This window comes from Seriola lalandi, unplaced genomic scaffold (genome assembly GCF_002814215.2).
Source record: "Seriola lalandi dorsalis isolate HSWRI2012SDOR001 ecotype SW California unplaced genomic scaffold, Sedor1 jcf7180002054487, whole genome shotgun sequence".
Taxonomy (NCBI): domain Eukaryota; kingdom Metazoa; phylum Chordata; class Actinopteri; order Carangiformes; family Carangidae; genus Seriola; species Seriola lalandi.
In genome coordinates, this window is record NW_019525040.1 from 1,051,263 (window position 1) to 1,066,551 (window position 15,289).

Sequence of the window (15,289 nt, forward strand, 5' to 3'; positions counted from 1 at the left end):
TTTTTTTTTTTTCTTAAAGGAGTGGATTGTATTTACATTGTATTTACACATCTAATGGCTATGGTTAGACAGTTTCAGGGTATTAACCTAATGTCTGGAATAAAGTAGCATAAAGTGGTTGACATTAGTCCTAGCAATACCATATGACTACGTAAAAATAATTATTTATGAACAGATAATCCACGATGTCAGATTCCCTATGAGTCAGTATTGTTAGTGTGCCTTTTGGTAGAAGTTAGTTGACAGTCCAAATGAAAATGCATAGCTGAAATTGACTGATTCAAAAAATTAATTTTTTTGACATTCAGATTGGAAGCATTGAATTTGGTTGTTTTTCTCTTGCCATCAGATGTGAGTCGTCCACCTTCTACTACAGTGGCTAAGAAACCTACAACAGCTACAACATCAGCTGCCCCCAAAAAACCGGAACCATCGAGACCTGTGGCCACCGTAAAGCTCAATGCTGCCTCCAAATGGTCTGCGACAGCAAAGGCAACAGACCCCAAAGTGTCACAGTCCAAAACTCAACAGCCTGCAAAACCTCCCACAAAAAAACCTGTTGCTGCTGTTCGGTTCCCTGCCCTTAACAAACAACCCCTTGGCCGAACCCCACCTGCCTCTCCAGCCAGCAAACCTGCAAATGGCAACACCTCTCAGGCAAAACGTGGAACCAAACCCACTCAGGCTGTCCCACCTTTTACTGCTATCAAGAAGACAGGGGTTTCAGATACTACCACACCTGCTACAGAAGCGCAGAGTACTGCCGGTGCAGCAGTAGCAGTGGTAGTAGCTGCCACAGCAGCAGCTATTCTTGCAGAAACACAAGCTGAGGCTACAGTGGCCTTACCACAAGGATCATTCCTTGCTGCCTCTGCACCAGAGGAGGTCCTTCCCCCACCCTTGGCACAGAATACCCCACCAGAGGTGGTACCTCAAGAGCTTGCGCAAAGTCATGCAGCTGCTCCCACTCCTCCAGAAAGCCCTGTCAGTACAGCTTTCCCACAAACATTTCCACCCCAAGAACAGCTAGAAATCAGTGCTCCTTTACTAACAACGCAGGAGCAGATCCCTGCCCCAGCTGAGCCCACATTACCACCTGTGGCCTCCCCTCCAGGCCTATTAGAAGAACCTGTTTACTTGCTAACAAACCAAACCCCCTCCACATCTAAAACCCTCCCAGAAGTAGCAAATGCCATCCCTCAGATAGATCCTCCCACTGATCTAAATGAGGAAGATGATGAAGAGGAGAGGGAGAGAAGCCAGCTGGTTTCTATGTCTGAAATGAGTGGGACCACACAGCCCACAGAAGAGTCCCATCCTGGATCAGTTGGACCAGTGGGCGGGTCTGCTTGGCGAGCCAGTTGTGCCTTGCTTTCTGAGCTGGACTCTGAAGATGTAAGCGGCAGCCAGCAGGGTGCGTCTGAATTTAGCACCCCTGGTGTAATGGAGGGCACAGAGAGCATGGATGATCTGGGAGAAGGCAGCCTCAAAGGAGCCATTGACATGGAAGGTGCCTCAGCAGGTTCCCCTGACTCTGAGAAGGTTCCTGACATACCAGTTAATGACTTTGATGAGGATGAAGATGAGGAGGACGATGACAATGATCGTGTGTGTGACATGGATGTGGGCTCAGAGCGGACAGATGAGCTGCAGAGACCCAGGCATGACAATGATGTGGATGATGATGATGAGGAGGATGAGGATGTGGAGATGGCTAGTGAGGGGGTGACAGAGAGTGGCCTGGAAAGCTATGGGAATGCAGATGAGGATGACTTTGCTGAGGATGAAAGGCTGGACAACTTGAACAGAGTGGCCCAGCCACCTCCTCCCCCTCCTCTGCTGCCCTCTGCCCCAGCTGCTCAGTGGGACCAACCAAACCCCTTCGCTGATCACTGGGCAGAACCTCTTCAGCCACAGCAGGTTCTTGAGCACATCTCCCAGGTGGCAGGAGCAGCTGTAGCAAGTCCTTTGGTAGACCCCTGGCAAGCAGACTCTGAGACCCCAACTCAGACCCCAGCCCAAGCCTGGCTAGAACTAGGCTCTGCTCCTTTTGTTAATGAAAACCAAGAAGCCCCCCATCATTCCTCTGTCAGAGATGAGCCACAAAATCTGCAGGCCCAAATGTACTTGGATCAGCCCTGCCTTGCCCCAATGCAGACCCTGACCCCAGCTCCCCTCTCTGCCCCAGGAATGTCTTTGTCAAGCACCCTGAGCAGTGAGACCAGCACACCTGAGGAACTTGGTGACTACAATCGAGAGGGGAAGCTCCAGCCTCAAGATGCGCAAGTCCCACTGCTTTCTCCCCAGCATGACATGGACTACCAGGACCTGGGCATCCACTTGGAGAGCGGAGACAGGGAAGGAGAGGAGGAGGCAGAGGCAGAGACCCTGCCGGCTGACGAAGTCCTTGGAGGCCCTGCAACTGCCCCCACTTCCAACCCTTCCTCATCCTCCGTAACAGAAGACGAGGCCAGTGACACAGAGGGAGAAGCTCAGTTGGATGATTCTTTGGAGAATCCAGCAGTCGGTCACATCACCTTTGACAGCCAGCCCTCAGCACAGCACTGCCTGTCCACTGTGGAAGAGGGAGAGGAGGCTGATATGGAGGAGGCCGGCGCAGGTGAAGACACCACCCCACCTTCAGCTACCTCGTTGGCGTCTTACGGCTTTGACACCATAACCACAGCTTCAAACTCCAACGCTCAGTCCACAGGGGAGAGCTGCATCAAGAGCCCTGGCATTTTCTCCCTGGAGGAGCTGCCTGAGGAGGCCAAGGAGCCCTGTCTCATCCCGCAGTCTCTCACCCAGCCGTGCCTCGCAGAGCAGCAGTACATCGAGTGTGGGAAGCAGGGAGCAGAGTCAGCTGAGCTTGTCCACGAGGAAGCGCCGGGGTCAGAGGAAGACCCTTCATCAACTCTGTACACTTTGCAGCAACCAGAGGAAAACCCAGACGACATCCAACCTCCCTACTATTCTGCTATCTGTGAAAAGACTGAGAACTCTTTCGCAGGTAATGTATAGTTCATCATCTCCCTAACTGCCCAAATAACATCCCTTGTCTCCCTCTGGCCCTGTTCTAGCCTCCCCAAAACAATATCTCACTGTTGTAGTTCTTGTTGTCAGTGTTTGTCCTGAAATCTCTGGGGGTGGACGTAATCAAAGTAAAACTTAAAAAACAGAGAGCAAAAAAAAAAAAAAGGGAAGAATTAAAAAAAGAGGACAGCAGTGGCTCTTCCCTCTGATATAACATTTCCATTATGAGTATATGGCTTCAATTCCTGTATGTGCAATAGCTACTATTTACTCCTAATGTCTGAGCGTGTCTGGGTTTTGGTTTCTGTTTTATTTAACACAGAATTATGTGGTTGCCCTGAACTGGCATGGATTTGACTTGTCTGTTTACAGCTCTTAAAGAGGGAAAACAAAAAAAAAAGAATCTTAACAAAAGAAGTGTGGAATGAACTGTTTAACATGTTTTCATGTGTATTTATCCTTTTCACTCAAAGCTGATAATTGAAAATGAGTTTTGATTGATTGTATATTCATGTTTGATTTCGCTCTCCTACCTTACAATACAGGTAATCTTCCTTTTCCTCGATCACTCCCCATCTCTTCTTGCACTTTAAATTGTATCCAAGCTTTTTCTTGTGTTTATCCATCTTTTGGAGTAATTAACCTTAAAACTTTAAATAAAGATTAGATTTTTACCATGATGTACTCTCTCACCGTACAGTTTTATTGAAATGAGCACTTTGGAGTTGAGTGGAAGGCATATTCATGGTCATCCAACACTACTGATCTTCATTTAAAGTTCCTGTTATTTTTTTAATTAATTTTTTTACGTGTGGCGCTAGACAATGATATTGCAGACACTCAAGTCAACAGTCATAGCCAATCAATGCTCCACTCTTGCCATACACTCACACAGACACTCATGTGTAAGTTATGGCCCCTCATTTGAAAACTGGATACGATAAACAGCGGAACTCATGCCCAACCTCAACGACTTCACTGGTCTGACAACTACAAAACTGGAATGAATCTGCTGTGACTTCATCATCATCTAGATCATCCATGCCACAAGACCTTCTCATCCGTGGATCGAACTGCAGCATCTAAAGCAATAAAGGAGTTTGACATCTCATTGTCCAGCATCAAGAAGGACGCAACACTGCTTATTCTGCTGCTACTTTAATTTCCCTCAACTCTATTGTGGGTGTGTTGCTCTTTTCTACTGGCTTTTTTTTGTTTTGTTTTTTGTTTTAGCATTCTTGCTGCACTGTTCTACAGCCATGTATTAAAGTTAATTGAGCTTATGCATGTCACTGTTGCACAATGACTTGACTTTCATCTCATTACTTTGGATTGGTTTGTTCAGGGTCAGCCAAATAGCTTGGCTCTAGGTCTGGATATACTTAGGTTAGAATAATATCTAACCTCAACATGATTCCTTCTAAAGCCAAGCTATTATTTCAGTTTTCTTGTGATGCTGGATGTCTATAAATGCATGGAGAGCTTTTGCATGTATCACTGGTTGACTAACTATAAACTCCATTCACGGGTGACGATGGTTTAAGCTGGCAATAAGCTTTTCTGTGGTTGTTTGTCTCACCATTGTTGATAGTATTTGCATATACAGGAAGTTGGCTGCTTTTTTCGCACACAAAAATCTTTCTGGGTGTCATTTAAAAAAAATAAATAAATAAATTACATGTAGAAAAACAATAATTTCAAGTATGCACAAATGCTCTCTGCACAAATTTCCGTACCCTGGCCCCAGTCACCACCCCCAGTCACTTCACCTTGGGTCACTATTTACTGGTGTGTTCACTGTTATTACACAAATAACTACAAATACTGGTCTAATACAGGCTGTATCTGTCACTGCTGCACAACTTGCAAACAATGTCTTACTGTCATTTGCTCAAAGTACAAAACTACAAATAATTGCCAGCCAGATTGGTTCTGTAGGCTACTGGCAGACCTTTGGGCTTGGCTTCACAATGCTTTCACTATTCCCTCAGCAAGTATGAGCCTCTGAAGGCCACCCCCTTCCCTATACACTCTTCTGCTTGTACTCACTGCACCGCTGTCACTGTCCTGCTGCCTGTGACTTCTGTTTTTATAACATCACGCTACTGTAATCTTCCTTCCCACTTCCTCTCACACACAGGCTTCACTGCACTACCGCACCATCACCGCCGCGATCACTCAGCATACCCTAGAACCTACTGCGACATCGTCATACCTCATGGCGCCTCTGTTACCCCACCGAAGCTGACCTGTGCTGACCTCCCACCCAGGAGCCCCGGGCAGCAGGCGTTGAGCCCCCAGCTCCTCAGGCTGGAGCAACACCAGAGACAGCTGCTGGAGCTGCAGCAACGCAGGGACCAGCAGTGCAGACCACTGGAGGAGGCAGAGCAGGAGAGGAAGAAGCGGGAGGAGGAGGAGCAGAGGAAGAAGAAGGAAGAAGCGGAAGAAGAAATAAAGAGGAATAAAGAGGAGGAGGGCAGGAAGATAAAAGAGGCAGAGACGACAAAGAAGGAAGAGGAGCTGAAGCAGAGGAGAGACCTTGAACAACAACTGCAGCAGCAACAACAGGAGCTGAAGCAAAGGCAGCAAATCATGCAGTGGCAGCAAGAGCTGCAACAGTCTAATAAAGGTACGACGGTGCTGTTGTCCCCCTCCTCTGGCCTTTGCACTATCTATGAAGCCCTGGAGAATAGTGATGAAGGGGAGGCTGAAGATGAAGAACAGGGAACAAAGAAGCTGAACCACACTGAAGAAAATGAAGAGCTCAAGCAAGAGACGTCAAATGAAGACATTGACGATGATTGTGAAAGGGAGACGTCAGATGAAGACAAACATAGAGACTCTTCATCTTCAACTGAGATCCCGCCTCTTCACCAAGACTCCCCTCAGACACCCAGCAGCCCCTCCCAGGATGGTGACAGCTCCTCCCCTTGCCCTCCCGAGTCTCCAGAGCGACCTCCACCCCTGGACCTGGATTGGGGGAAGAAAGTGGACATAGTCCAGCAGCTGATCAATCAGACTCTTCTGCTCAATGGAGATGGCTGCTCCTCCCTGCTGCTGATGCCAGGGGGTGCAGGAGGCACACTGAGCCCCCTGGAGAGCAGCCTGTGGCCCAGCCTGCTGCCTCCACTCACCCCTCCCTCTGCCACCGTCACCTCTGTCAGTAGTTTCTCCCCAGAGGCCACTGGAAGCTCCCCACAGGGAGAGTGGACAGTGGTAGAGCTGGAGACACATCACTGAGGGACCTGAGTGCGTGATTTAACTCACACACTTTAATCTGCAGTTCCTGCAGTAATGTTAAACGTTAACATCACTCACACAGGGATGGTGACACAAGTGCTGTCTATACGTGCACACAAACATGGGAATTCAAGATAAGAGGAGACAAACAAGACAGGGTAATATACACATGTATGCAGAGTGGCCCACATTTACTGTGGTGTTACTAAACACAATAAAGCAAAAATAATATTTACTTGTGGAACAGCTGTGAACAGCTGTACAAGATATTATATACAATATTTGGGCTGGGAAAAAAATTGAAGTTACCAGAAGAAATTCTTTTGCATCGATTTGCATCACAATATCTGTTAGAGGATAAACTAGATCACTTAGATGTCCGTCCCATTGTACTGAATGATGCAGGGTTGTTTTAAAATGTCATTCCAAAGTATTTCAGAAAAATAACCCTCAGAGAATTATTTTTGTAGTGTTAAATTAGGTATTACAGTTCACAACATGTAAGGAAAATATCAATGATGGATCACCAAGATAATAATTTATATTGATACAATGCCCAGTCCTGTAGGCAGACCTGTAAACTGTGGTGCTTTAGATCAGTGGTTCCCAACCAATAAGGGGCCACAAGATGAATCTGAAGGGTTCTAAATGTACTGTAAAAACAAGCACATTTAATACACAGACACTAATTGTTGGCAGTGCTACAGTTTAACAGCTGGCGGTTTATTTCAAATATGTATGAAGTTTAATTGATGCAAAAAAGGTAAGCGACTTTCTTGTTCTGAATTAAAACTCTCAGGCCACAGGCCACCCTTCGCTGACAAGGGAATGGTCAGTTTTAGGATTCAGAAAGTTGAAGACTGTATTAAGGTCGTGGTTATGGTCAAGGTAAGTCAAGTCACTGAATCAGACTGAAATTTTATATTCTGTCTTTCTACTTTTTATTAACCACCTGTTTTCAAGCCTTCTCTACAGTTTGAGGAACAAAACTGAGTGAGTGTTAAATATTTGGTCATTCTTAGGCTTCATCAAAATATATGTCAAAACATATATATATATCCATCCCAAATTAAGATATCAGACAGAATGATGAAGGTATTTAACTACAATGCTGCCTAAGAGTCTGTTCAGGGCAAGAAAGTCTCTGATGCTGCCAGTGAAGAACCTGCGTCTCATCGCGGCCACACAGAAATTTAAGAAGACGGGCTTAACACAACACCACACCGAAACTCAGCACCTCTATTACCTCACACACGATATCCTACACCATGGCAAACACAAGACTTTACCGACTATAATATTACATTTCAATCCTTTAAACCCACACACCTGAAACCATGTGATTACTGACGGAATCCCATGATGCATCACTGCTACTGACTTAACAGGGTGCAACTGGACACTTTTCTTTATGCCAAATCTTTGTGCCATGGGTAGCCACTCTCACCCCAATGGTGCCAAATGGCCACTATTAATCTAAGTTAAATACACAGATAGATTTGGTTGCTTTTATTTAAGTTCCTCACCTGTAGCCCCTTTATTTGAAGCCAGAGCTTCATACATGCTGACATGTTTCCTTGTCACCCTATTTAAAATTGGGAATACACTGGAGATATTTTGCTACTGAATAATGAAAGAAGACCGCTGATCCCCAGATTTCTGTGAAATTGCACTTAATGAAATCCCTAAAGTCTTGTAAGGTATATTCATTCTAATATGTTGATCACAGAGGCCTAAAAGCTATGGCTGGTTATTTACAAGTCTCTGCTGTCGTCCGCTTTCTCAACTTACTTTGGTCTAATTTATTTGCAAACTGAGATCAAAGAAATCATCATGTTTACCAAAGGTTAGTGCGGCATGCAAGCATTTCCCTTTGAAACACTGGAGTCAGGCGCTAATGAGGTTTTAGTTATGTGCATATGATTGTGTTGATAGATGAGGTTTGTTAGTGATTCAATTAAATACTACTGAAGGTTTGTTTTTGCAAAAAGATCTCTTATGGTCAACGTCACTGTTCTGTAGCTGCACATGAACTTTTCCATAGGTGTAGTCTTCCTTAGATTCTCATGCTCGCGTGTTAGATGACGTTACTTCAGTCACAGACAACAGACAGATGATAGTCTGTGATTACACCGGCCCTCTAGTCTGGTAACGTACAATACACAGACTTAATAATTTCTATGGGTTTTAACCGATACTGCTGTGAAGGTCAGGGGTCACTGTTTTGTCTTATGAGGAGGAGGAATATTATTAAAAGGGAGGGAATTCTGGGATATCAGGTTATTCTGGGTATTAACTGTGTTAATGTTGAATTTGTGATGAGTTATGGTACGGTTGTGTGTTTGTGTGTGTGTATGTGTATGTCTGTCTGTCTGTCTGTCTGTCTTTCAGTCAGCATTTAAGGCAGTCATATTGAGATTCACTGTAATGTCAGTTTCTAGGATTAGGGAATTCTTTAAAGCCAAATTCTCTAATTTTCTAACACCCCTTTTAGATCGGACTTTTATTTCCTCTCCTGTTCCTTTAAATCTGTTTTATATTTAGTCAGTTCTTGGCTTGTTGCCTTGTCCTCCAGTGTTAAAACCGTATGAAGGCTGAATTGTTTATTAACTGAAGTGGAAACTGAGGAGATTTGGCATCCAGTCCTGTTACCTTAACTGACTTTTAAGACAGCTTCTTGCCGCTTTCCCACTATTGGATCCAGCAAAGAAAATGACCCTTATCATTGCACACGACTTTGTCCAGTCTCTTATCAAAGTTTGTGTAGTACATGAGAAGCTGCATGTCCGCACCTCCAGGCGGGCATTTTTGACAAATTTGGACTTTTTAAATGTGCTTTCGCAAACCTGTCTGTGTAGTGTTTTTGTAAGCGTTTGTGTGTATATTGTTTAAAGACTGATCACTGTAATGAAGGGAAACTCCACTTTACTTTTGTACTTTAGAGATTTAGAAGTATAGTAGCCCTTTAAGAGTCATATATAGATTTTTATTGAATTGGAGAATGAATGATGTTGGTTGTAAGTGGTAGATTTTATTTGTTGTTGTAAGTTAAATGCCTTTCTTTATGTCCAGTCAACAGAATTGATGGACTGAATGGTTACAAGGTCAAACTGAACACAGCAGGCTGAACTCTTGAGTGAACAATTTCATGCTCAAAGTTATTAAATCTCCCATTTTGGATATTAATTTATTGAAAATGAAGTGGAGCTTATGTGTACTAATTTAAATGGCTTGATGAACCTGTTGAAATGAAGTAAATTGGGTGTTCTCACTTGTGAGGCCCAAATAATGGCAGCTTGTTTTAAAATGTACAATTTTCCTTATTATCTTTGACTTTCTGAAAAACAGAAACATGTGATTGTGTGTAATTATTTCAATACAATGTTTAATGTAAATAAAATGTTTTTTTTAATTGTGCTTCTGGACTTCTTTACAGCACAACAAAATGCTCTTAAAAATGTTAAACTCTTAAAACTTAAAATATAATAATAAAATATTTGCAAACTCTTATAAAAATCTTTAAAGCTTACAACATTAACACACTGAACAGAATAAAGTGACAAAATAGTGTGTAGCAAACCTTACACTTACAACAGACTTATCACAGTATACAGCATAAAACAACTTTTACATAATCTGACTGAGGCAATACAATTATGGTTAAAGGTTTTAAGTATTATAATTGTGTGAGGTACTTGTGATTTCAGCTCAGGTGTTTCTACATCAACCTCCAGACGCATTTGAAACCAGATGTTCAACATTACGATCTCACATCAACTTGACATACAGGGCATACAGTTGTTTCATAATAACTATCCTCGGGATTTACTTCCAACGTCCGAAATTAGCTGAATTGGTCCAATCTCTTTCCATGAGCTGTATATCCAGGTGTATCTTAGAGGTAGATGTCATGTGTGCACTAATGCACATATGCTCCTCCTACAGGGCTTCCCGTCAGTCTTTTGTCTGGTGTGACAACAGCAGCTGCTGCAGGTAGTCTGTAGCACTGCAGCTAGACGGCTCATCACTGCCCAGGAACAGCAGCCTCTGATAGCTGGCCTGAGGAACATCACATATGATCCTGAAACATGAACACACACAAATGTATAGAGTCAGACAACCTATGCAGAGAAGCTGTGTCAGATATACTAATGAGGATCCTGGGTGCAGCTGGAATGCGATGGACTTTTTAATGTGAGGAGTGTCTTTCTTTTGCAGGATTTAGCAGTTATCATTCTCTGCTATTTTACTCCCAATGCTGAGCATGGAGAAATCTCAAGGTAAAAGCATCTACAGAGAAATTAACAAAGAAATGTAAATAAGTGTACCAGTCATAGATGTCCTCTGTGGTGGGATCTGGGTTCACCTGCACCCACTGACCAATGGACCATATCCTTGCCATGTTACCATGAGAGACGCCCTGGCTGCCGCCATCAGCCTCTGCATGTATGTTGGGAATATCCTCATAGCACAGGAAGTAACTTAAAGGGACAAGACCACAGCAGTAGGGTTAAAGAGATTGTAGTAAGATTGAGCTTGAAAGTAAGAGAATAAGTTGACGATTAGAGATTACTGAGTGTGATGTCACATTAGCAGAAGGGTTTTTCAAAAAAAGATACTCATCAGCGCTTTGACAGAGGTAATAGTGGGTGGAGAGACTATATCATCCAGACTCACTACTCTGTGTCTCCAACTATTTCTGCCTCCCTCTCCTCATTGTTTCCACCCTGCTCTTCTTCTGCCTGCTGCTGCTGGTCGTCTCGGAGCCTCTCCACATTCCATCGCATTCGTTTGTACAGGCCGGTGTCGACCCGGGCCAGGTATGGTGTCGGTTTACAGTAGCGGAACACTGTCAGCCTCAGTCGGCCGAGCTGACTCTGACCGATGCAGAAGTGAGACACGCTGGAAATGGAGACAGAAGAGTGGGGAGAGTTAAACAGTAAAACTGACTGATACCTGCAGAGAACTTAGTGCTAGTTATACCAGCAAAAGTCACAGAAAATGGGTGAATGAACATTTTAGGGAAATTTATGCTAATAAAAATACCAAGCAAAATTTGTAAGGACGGAAATCACACAACTGTGCTGTGATGCACCTAGGGAGTATTGAGGAGGCTATACAAGAAAGAGAAACCTGTCAAGTATTTATTAAAGGATAACCATGAGCTTGAGCTTCCAGGAAAAGAGCAATGGCCTGATATTGTATGGGAACTTTACTCAGTGGAAAAGTTGGCCAATTTTTTGCTAGTTACATGAAACATTTTTAACAGAAATTAGAAAATAAAATCATTTACAAGAAACAAACTGTGGCACAAGTAAAGTAACTGTTTTGTTGAAATCGAATAATTTAATGTATATATTTATGTCTGTTATGTTGCATTTGTGCTACTGTAACAGTGATTTTTTCCAAACACAAAAACAAGAAAAACAAACAAGAAACAAATTAGGACACACTGTTATTAGTAGAAACCTGTGTTCCTCTGTGTGTGTGTGTTTAAGAGTGTGTGTGTGTCAGAGTGTGTGTGTGTGTGTGTTTAAGAGTGTGTGTGCGTGTGTGTGTGTGTGCGCTTAAGAGTGTGTGTGTTTCAGAGTGTGTGTGTGTGTTTAAGAGTGTGTGTGTGTGTGTGTGTGTGTTTAAGAGTGTGTGTGTGTATACCTGTTAGGCTCACTTTCATCTAAACAGAGGAGATTGTGGCTGGCGTAGGTTAACACCAGCTGCTCCAACCTGTCACACAGCTGCTGAGAAAAGTCTAGCAGCTGCACACACACGCACATTGTCGAAGTTAGAGTCAGATTGTAGCAGTTAAACCATGATGATTTCATACAGTGAACACAAATGGTTTTCTCATTCAGTAAAAGATATGCCCTGCTTTAGGATACTGTTTGTTCCAACAACTGGATAAGGAACAGATCTAAATTATTCTGAGGCAGTTGAGCATATCAGACAACCAAATTCACCAACACAGTGCACAGTGCTTACATACATTGTAATAGTGTATGTTCTCTGTGGTCTGCAAGGTGAAGTGCATCGGAAGAGGGTTTTTTTATGATTTGTTAATAGTTTGATAAACCAAAGTATAATTTCTGAGTTTTCTCAGGGTGCCATTCATTAGGTTTTGAGAGAAGGTATGTGTCTGTTGCTTTCGATCAAAGTAAGGCATACAGTATGAGTATTGAAGCTAGTTGTGTGTCACAGCTAGCTTCATTTAAAATATAACTGCCTTTAAGTAGATGATACATATGTATATTTTCACACTTACTTCTAGTTGTGTTTAGCTGAACAGTTATGGTTTTATTTTCTTAGGTCAGATTGTGTTACCACCCTGATACAATAGAGGTTAATGGAAGCTTATGGAGCAGAGCATTGAAAAATGACATTTAAATAAATCTAGCAGACCTCCCTCTCATCTGGCTTTATAAACCATTTTTTTCAGTAGAAGGTAGTTCCAATGTCTGTTCCAACACCCGACTACATAAAACCAGAACTATCAGCAACATCCTAGTTGTGAGAAAATCCCTATAAAAGCATTTACCCTTGTGTAGATGTCATAAGGCAGAGGGGTGTGCTGGGACCTAGCTGTGGATTCCAGGTGGTTAAAGTAAGGCTGACAGGTGTACAGGAAACTTGGTACCGCAGCAGCAAGAGCGTCTCTGTCTGAATGACCCTGTCTGCCAGAACACAAAGAACAATTTCCTAGAACATCAGAAAAAACCCAGATGAAATCAGTGCATTGTGTAGTTACCAGAAGCCCTACCCATTCACAAGGCAGTTGTGTAGGTCATCTGCTTTGCTCATGAGGAACTGGAGCTGCAGCTGCATAGACTGGAGGCTCCTCTCCATGTGTCTGACCTCCAGGCAGCTGCAGGCCTCACAGTCACAGCTGCAGGCTGCATGTTTACCGCGGAGTGGCGCCAGAGCAACGTCAGCCAACAACGACAGCGGCTCATCCAGCTCTGCAATATATTATAAACATCACTATAACAACGCCACACTTTGGTTTACAGGAGGAAACTTAACCATTTTAAAACACTATCAGGGTTAATTTCCAAATTATTTCAAGCAGCGGTGTCTTGAAGGATTGTAGAAAATGTGTTTTAATTGAAATCATTAAAGTCAAGGTTTGCAGAATTTAGCTTTATGTTAGAAAGTCGACACACATACAGGATACATTTTTGACTTCGTTGGCTGGTATTTTATTTACCCTCCCTGAAGTCTGACTGCCTCTCCCCGCTCATGTCCTCTTGAAGTCGGCCCCCAAACGCTTGTTGCATGGGCGCTGAGTTTTCGAGCTGGAGCTCAATTTGGCCTTCGATATCTGTCATGCTTTCTGCTGTAGATAAGTCGGTATTTCTTAGTAAACCTGTTGTTGATAATAAAACTCAACATTAGCTGACTATTTTGAAGCTGTCATTCAGTGTATGACCTGTTAGCTGTATTACCCGTTAGCTAATTAACGGTAATGCTAGCGATGCTAGCAATACACCCAAGTTCAAACAAAGAAACAAACTTCAAATAAGAGCTGTACAGTTGTCAGTTGTTGACTCAATCAATCCACATGACAGTTAAATATCTAACCACGCTGCAGTCTGTTGGTTACAATATTTTACTAACAGTCGTGCTGACTTTACCGTTAAGTAGCTACCTAGCTAGCGGTTTAGCTAACTTTACCTTTCCTCATGGACGTGTGGCGTGAAAGGTCAAAGGTTGCTGCATCTCATTAACAAAACAACAAAATATGATTAAAAGTTTTATATTTATCAGTAATGTTAGCTTTTCTTTGGGGTTTCCCATACAGAAAATATCAAAACTAATGTTTGGAGCAAAATAATAAATTTAAAAAATGGTCTAATTAGATTAGAGTTGAAACTGAACAGTTAAGCTTGTCGATTAATGATCAGAAAAATAATGCGCAACTATTTTAATAACTGAACAATTGCTAAAGTCATTTATCAAGCAAAAATGCCAAATATTCGCAGGTTTTCGCTTCTCAAATCTAAATGAATGTCAGGTTGGTTTATGGAAAACTGTATTGGACGCTTTTGAACGCTTGTAATGGCCTAAATTAGTAATTGAAAGAATTATCAGTGCATTGATTCAATAAACCATCATTATACCAATTATTTAGCCAGTACTTGTTAATTATTATATTATATTATTATTATCATGGTGTTATAGCAATCTGCAATGCCCATAGTGACATAATAATTATGCATTAGCTACAAAAGTAGAAATCTCAGATGTTGGCAACATCCTATTTCCCCAAAAAAATATAAATGAATGCACTGATGCAAATGATGGTATTTAGTCTCAGTTGTACAAGAACAAAATTTCTTTGTTTTATTATTGTATATGTTTAATTTCTCACAAAGTTCTAAGTATAACATCCTGGTATCTAAGGTGGATCAGAATAATTTTTTACACTCTGTAGTTAGCCATATAAAGTATCATAGCTAGCATATGTTTAGTTGAGATTTATAAAGGCAGTTTGTTACACTGGCATTAACATATAAAAAATATTCAACACAAACATTTGCATAATACACTCTTTGGCATGTACGATATGAAACATTTTGTTGTTAAGACTGTTCAATTATCTTTAAAAGATTTTGCTAACCAACAAAGACAGCATTGCAGTTTGATGTTAAATTCTCAAAACTAATATTTAGTCCAAACATCCTGACAACAGGACAGAGATGATTGTTTGAAAATTTGAACAATTAAGAACAACTGGTCAACTTATCATGATCATTACCACGCTATGTAGTGTGTCTCCTGGAGTGCTGGGGGTTATTCTCTGTTCCTGCTTCCTTCTTATCTTTCTGCTGGCAAATTTTCATTTTGCAAATCAGTTATGCAAATGTGGTCCAGTTCAATTTCTCTATCAAATCTACTAAAGGCATCTACTCGCACCACCATAAGAAGGACCTGTGGTTGGCACTGTCAACCCACTGCTTTGGCCCAGACTGAGGCCCAGACTGAGGATAAGTTTTCACTTATCCTAATAAATTTCTCAGCA

General features: G+C 42.3%; 2 protein-coding genes across 3 annotated transcripts in view; one reads left to right on the plus strand and one right to left on the minus strand.

Annotated features, from left to right (window-relative positions):
• Positions 1-9,685, plus strand: part of prr36a (proline rich 36a) — a 35,180-nt gene extending 25,495 nt beyond the window's left edge. For both annotated transcript variants that reach the window (XM_087175748.1, XM_087175747.1), the window contains exons 5-6: positions 350-3,010; positions 5,174-9,685. In XM_087175748.1, coding sequence (XP_087031874.1) covers positions 350-3,010; positions 5,174-6,273 — 3,761 coding nt within the window. In that variant the 3' untranslated portion in view covers positions 6,274-9,685. The remainder of the gene's footprint in view (positions 1-349; positions 3,011-5,173) is intronic.
• A 151-nt stretch (positions 9,686-9,836) lies between these two features.
• Positions 9,837-13,595, minus strand: cunh19orf67 (chromosome unknown C19orf67 homolog). The gene is made up of 7 exons (XM_023412814.2): positions 13,475-13,595; positions 13,028-13,226; positions 12,806-12,941; positions 11,929-12,029; positions 10,951-11,175; positions 10,602-10,754; positions 9,837-10,354 (listed from the first exon to the last, which is right to left on the minus strand). Exons 1-7 carry the CDS (start codon positions 13,593-13,595, stop codon positions 10,228-10,230), a joined length of 1,062 nt encoding a protein of 353 aa, XP_023268582.1. The 3' UTR covers positions 9,837-10,227.
• Positions 13,596-15,289: the final 1,694 nt, after the last annotated feature.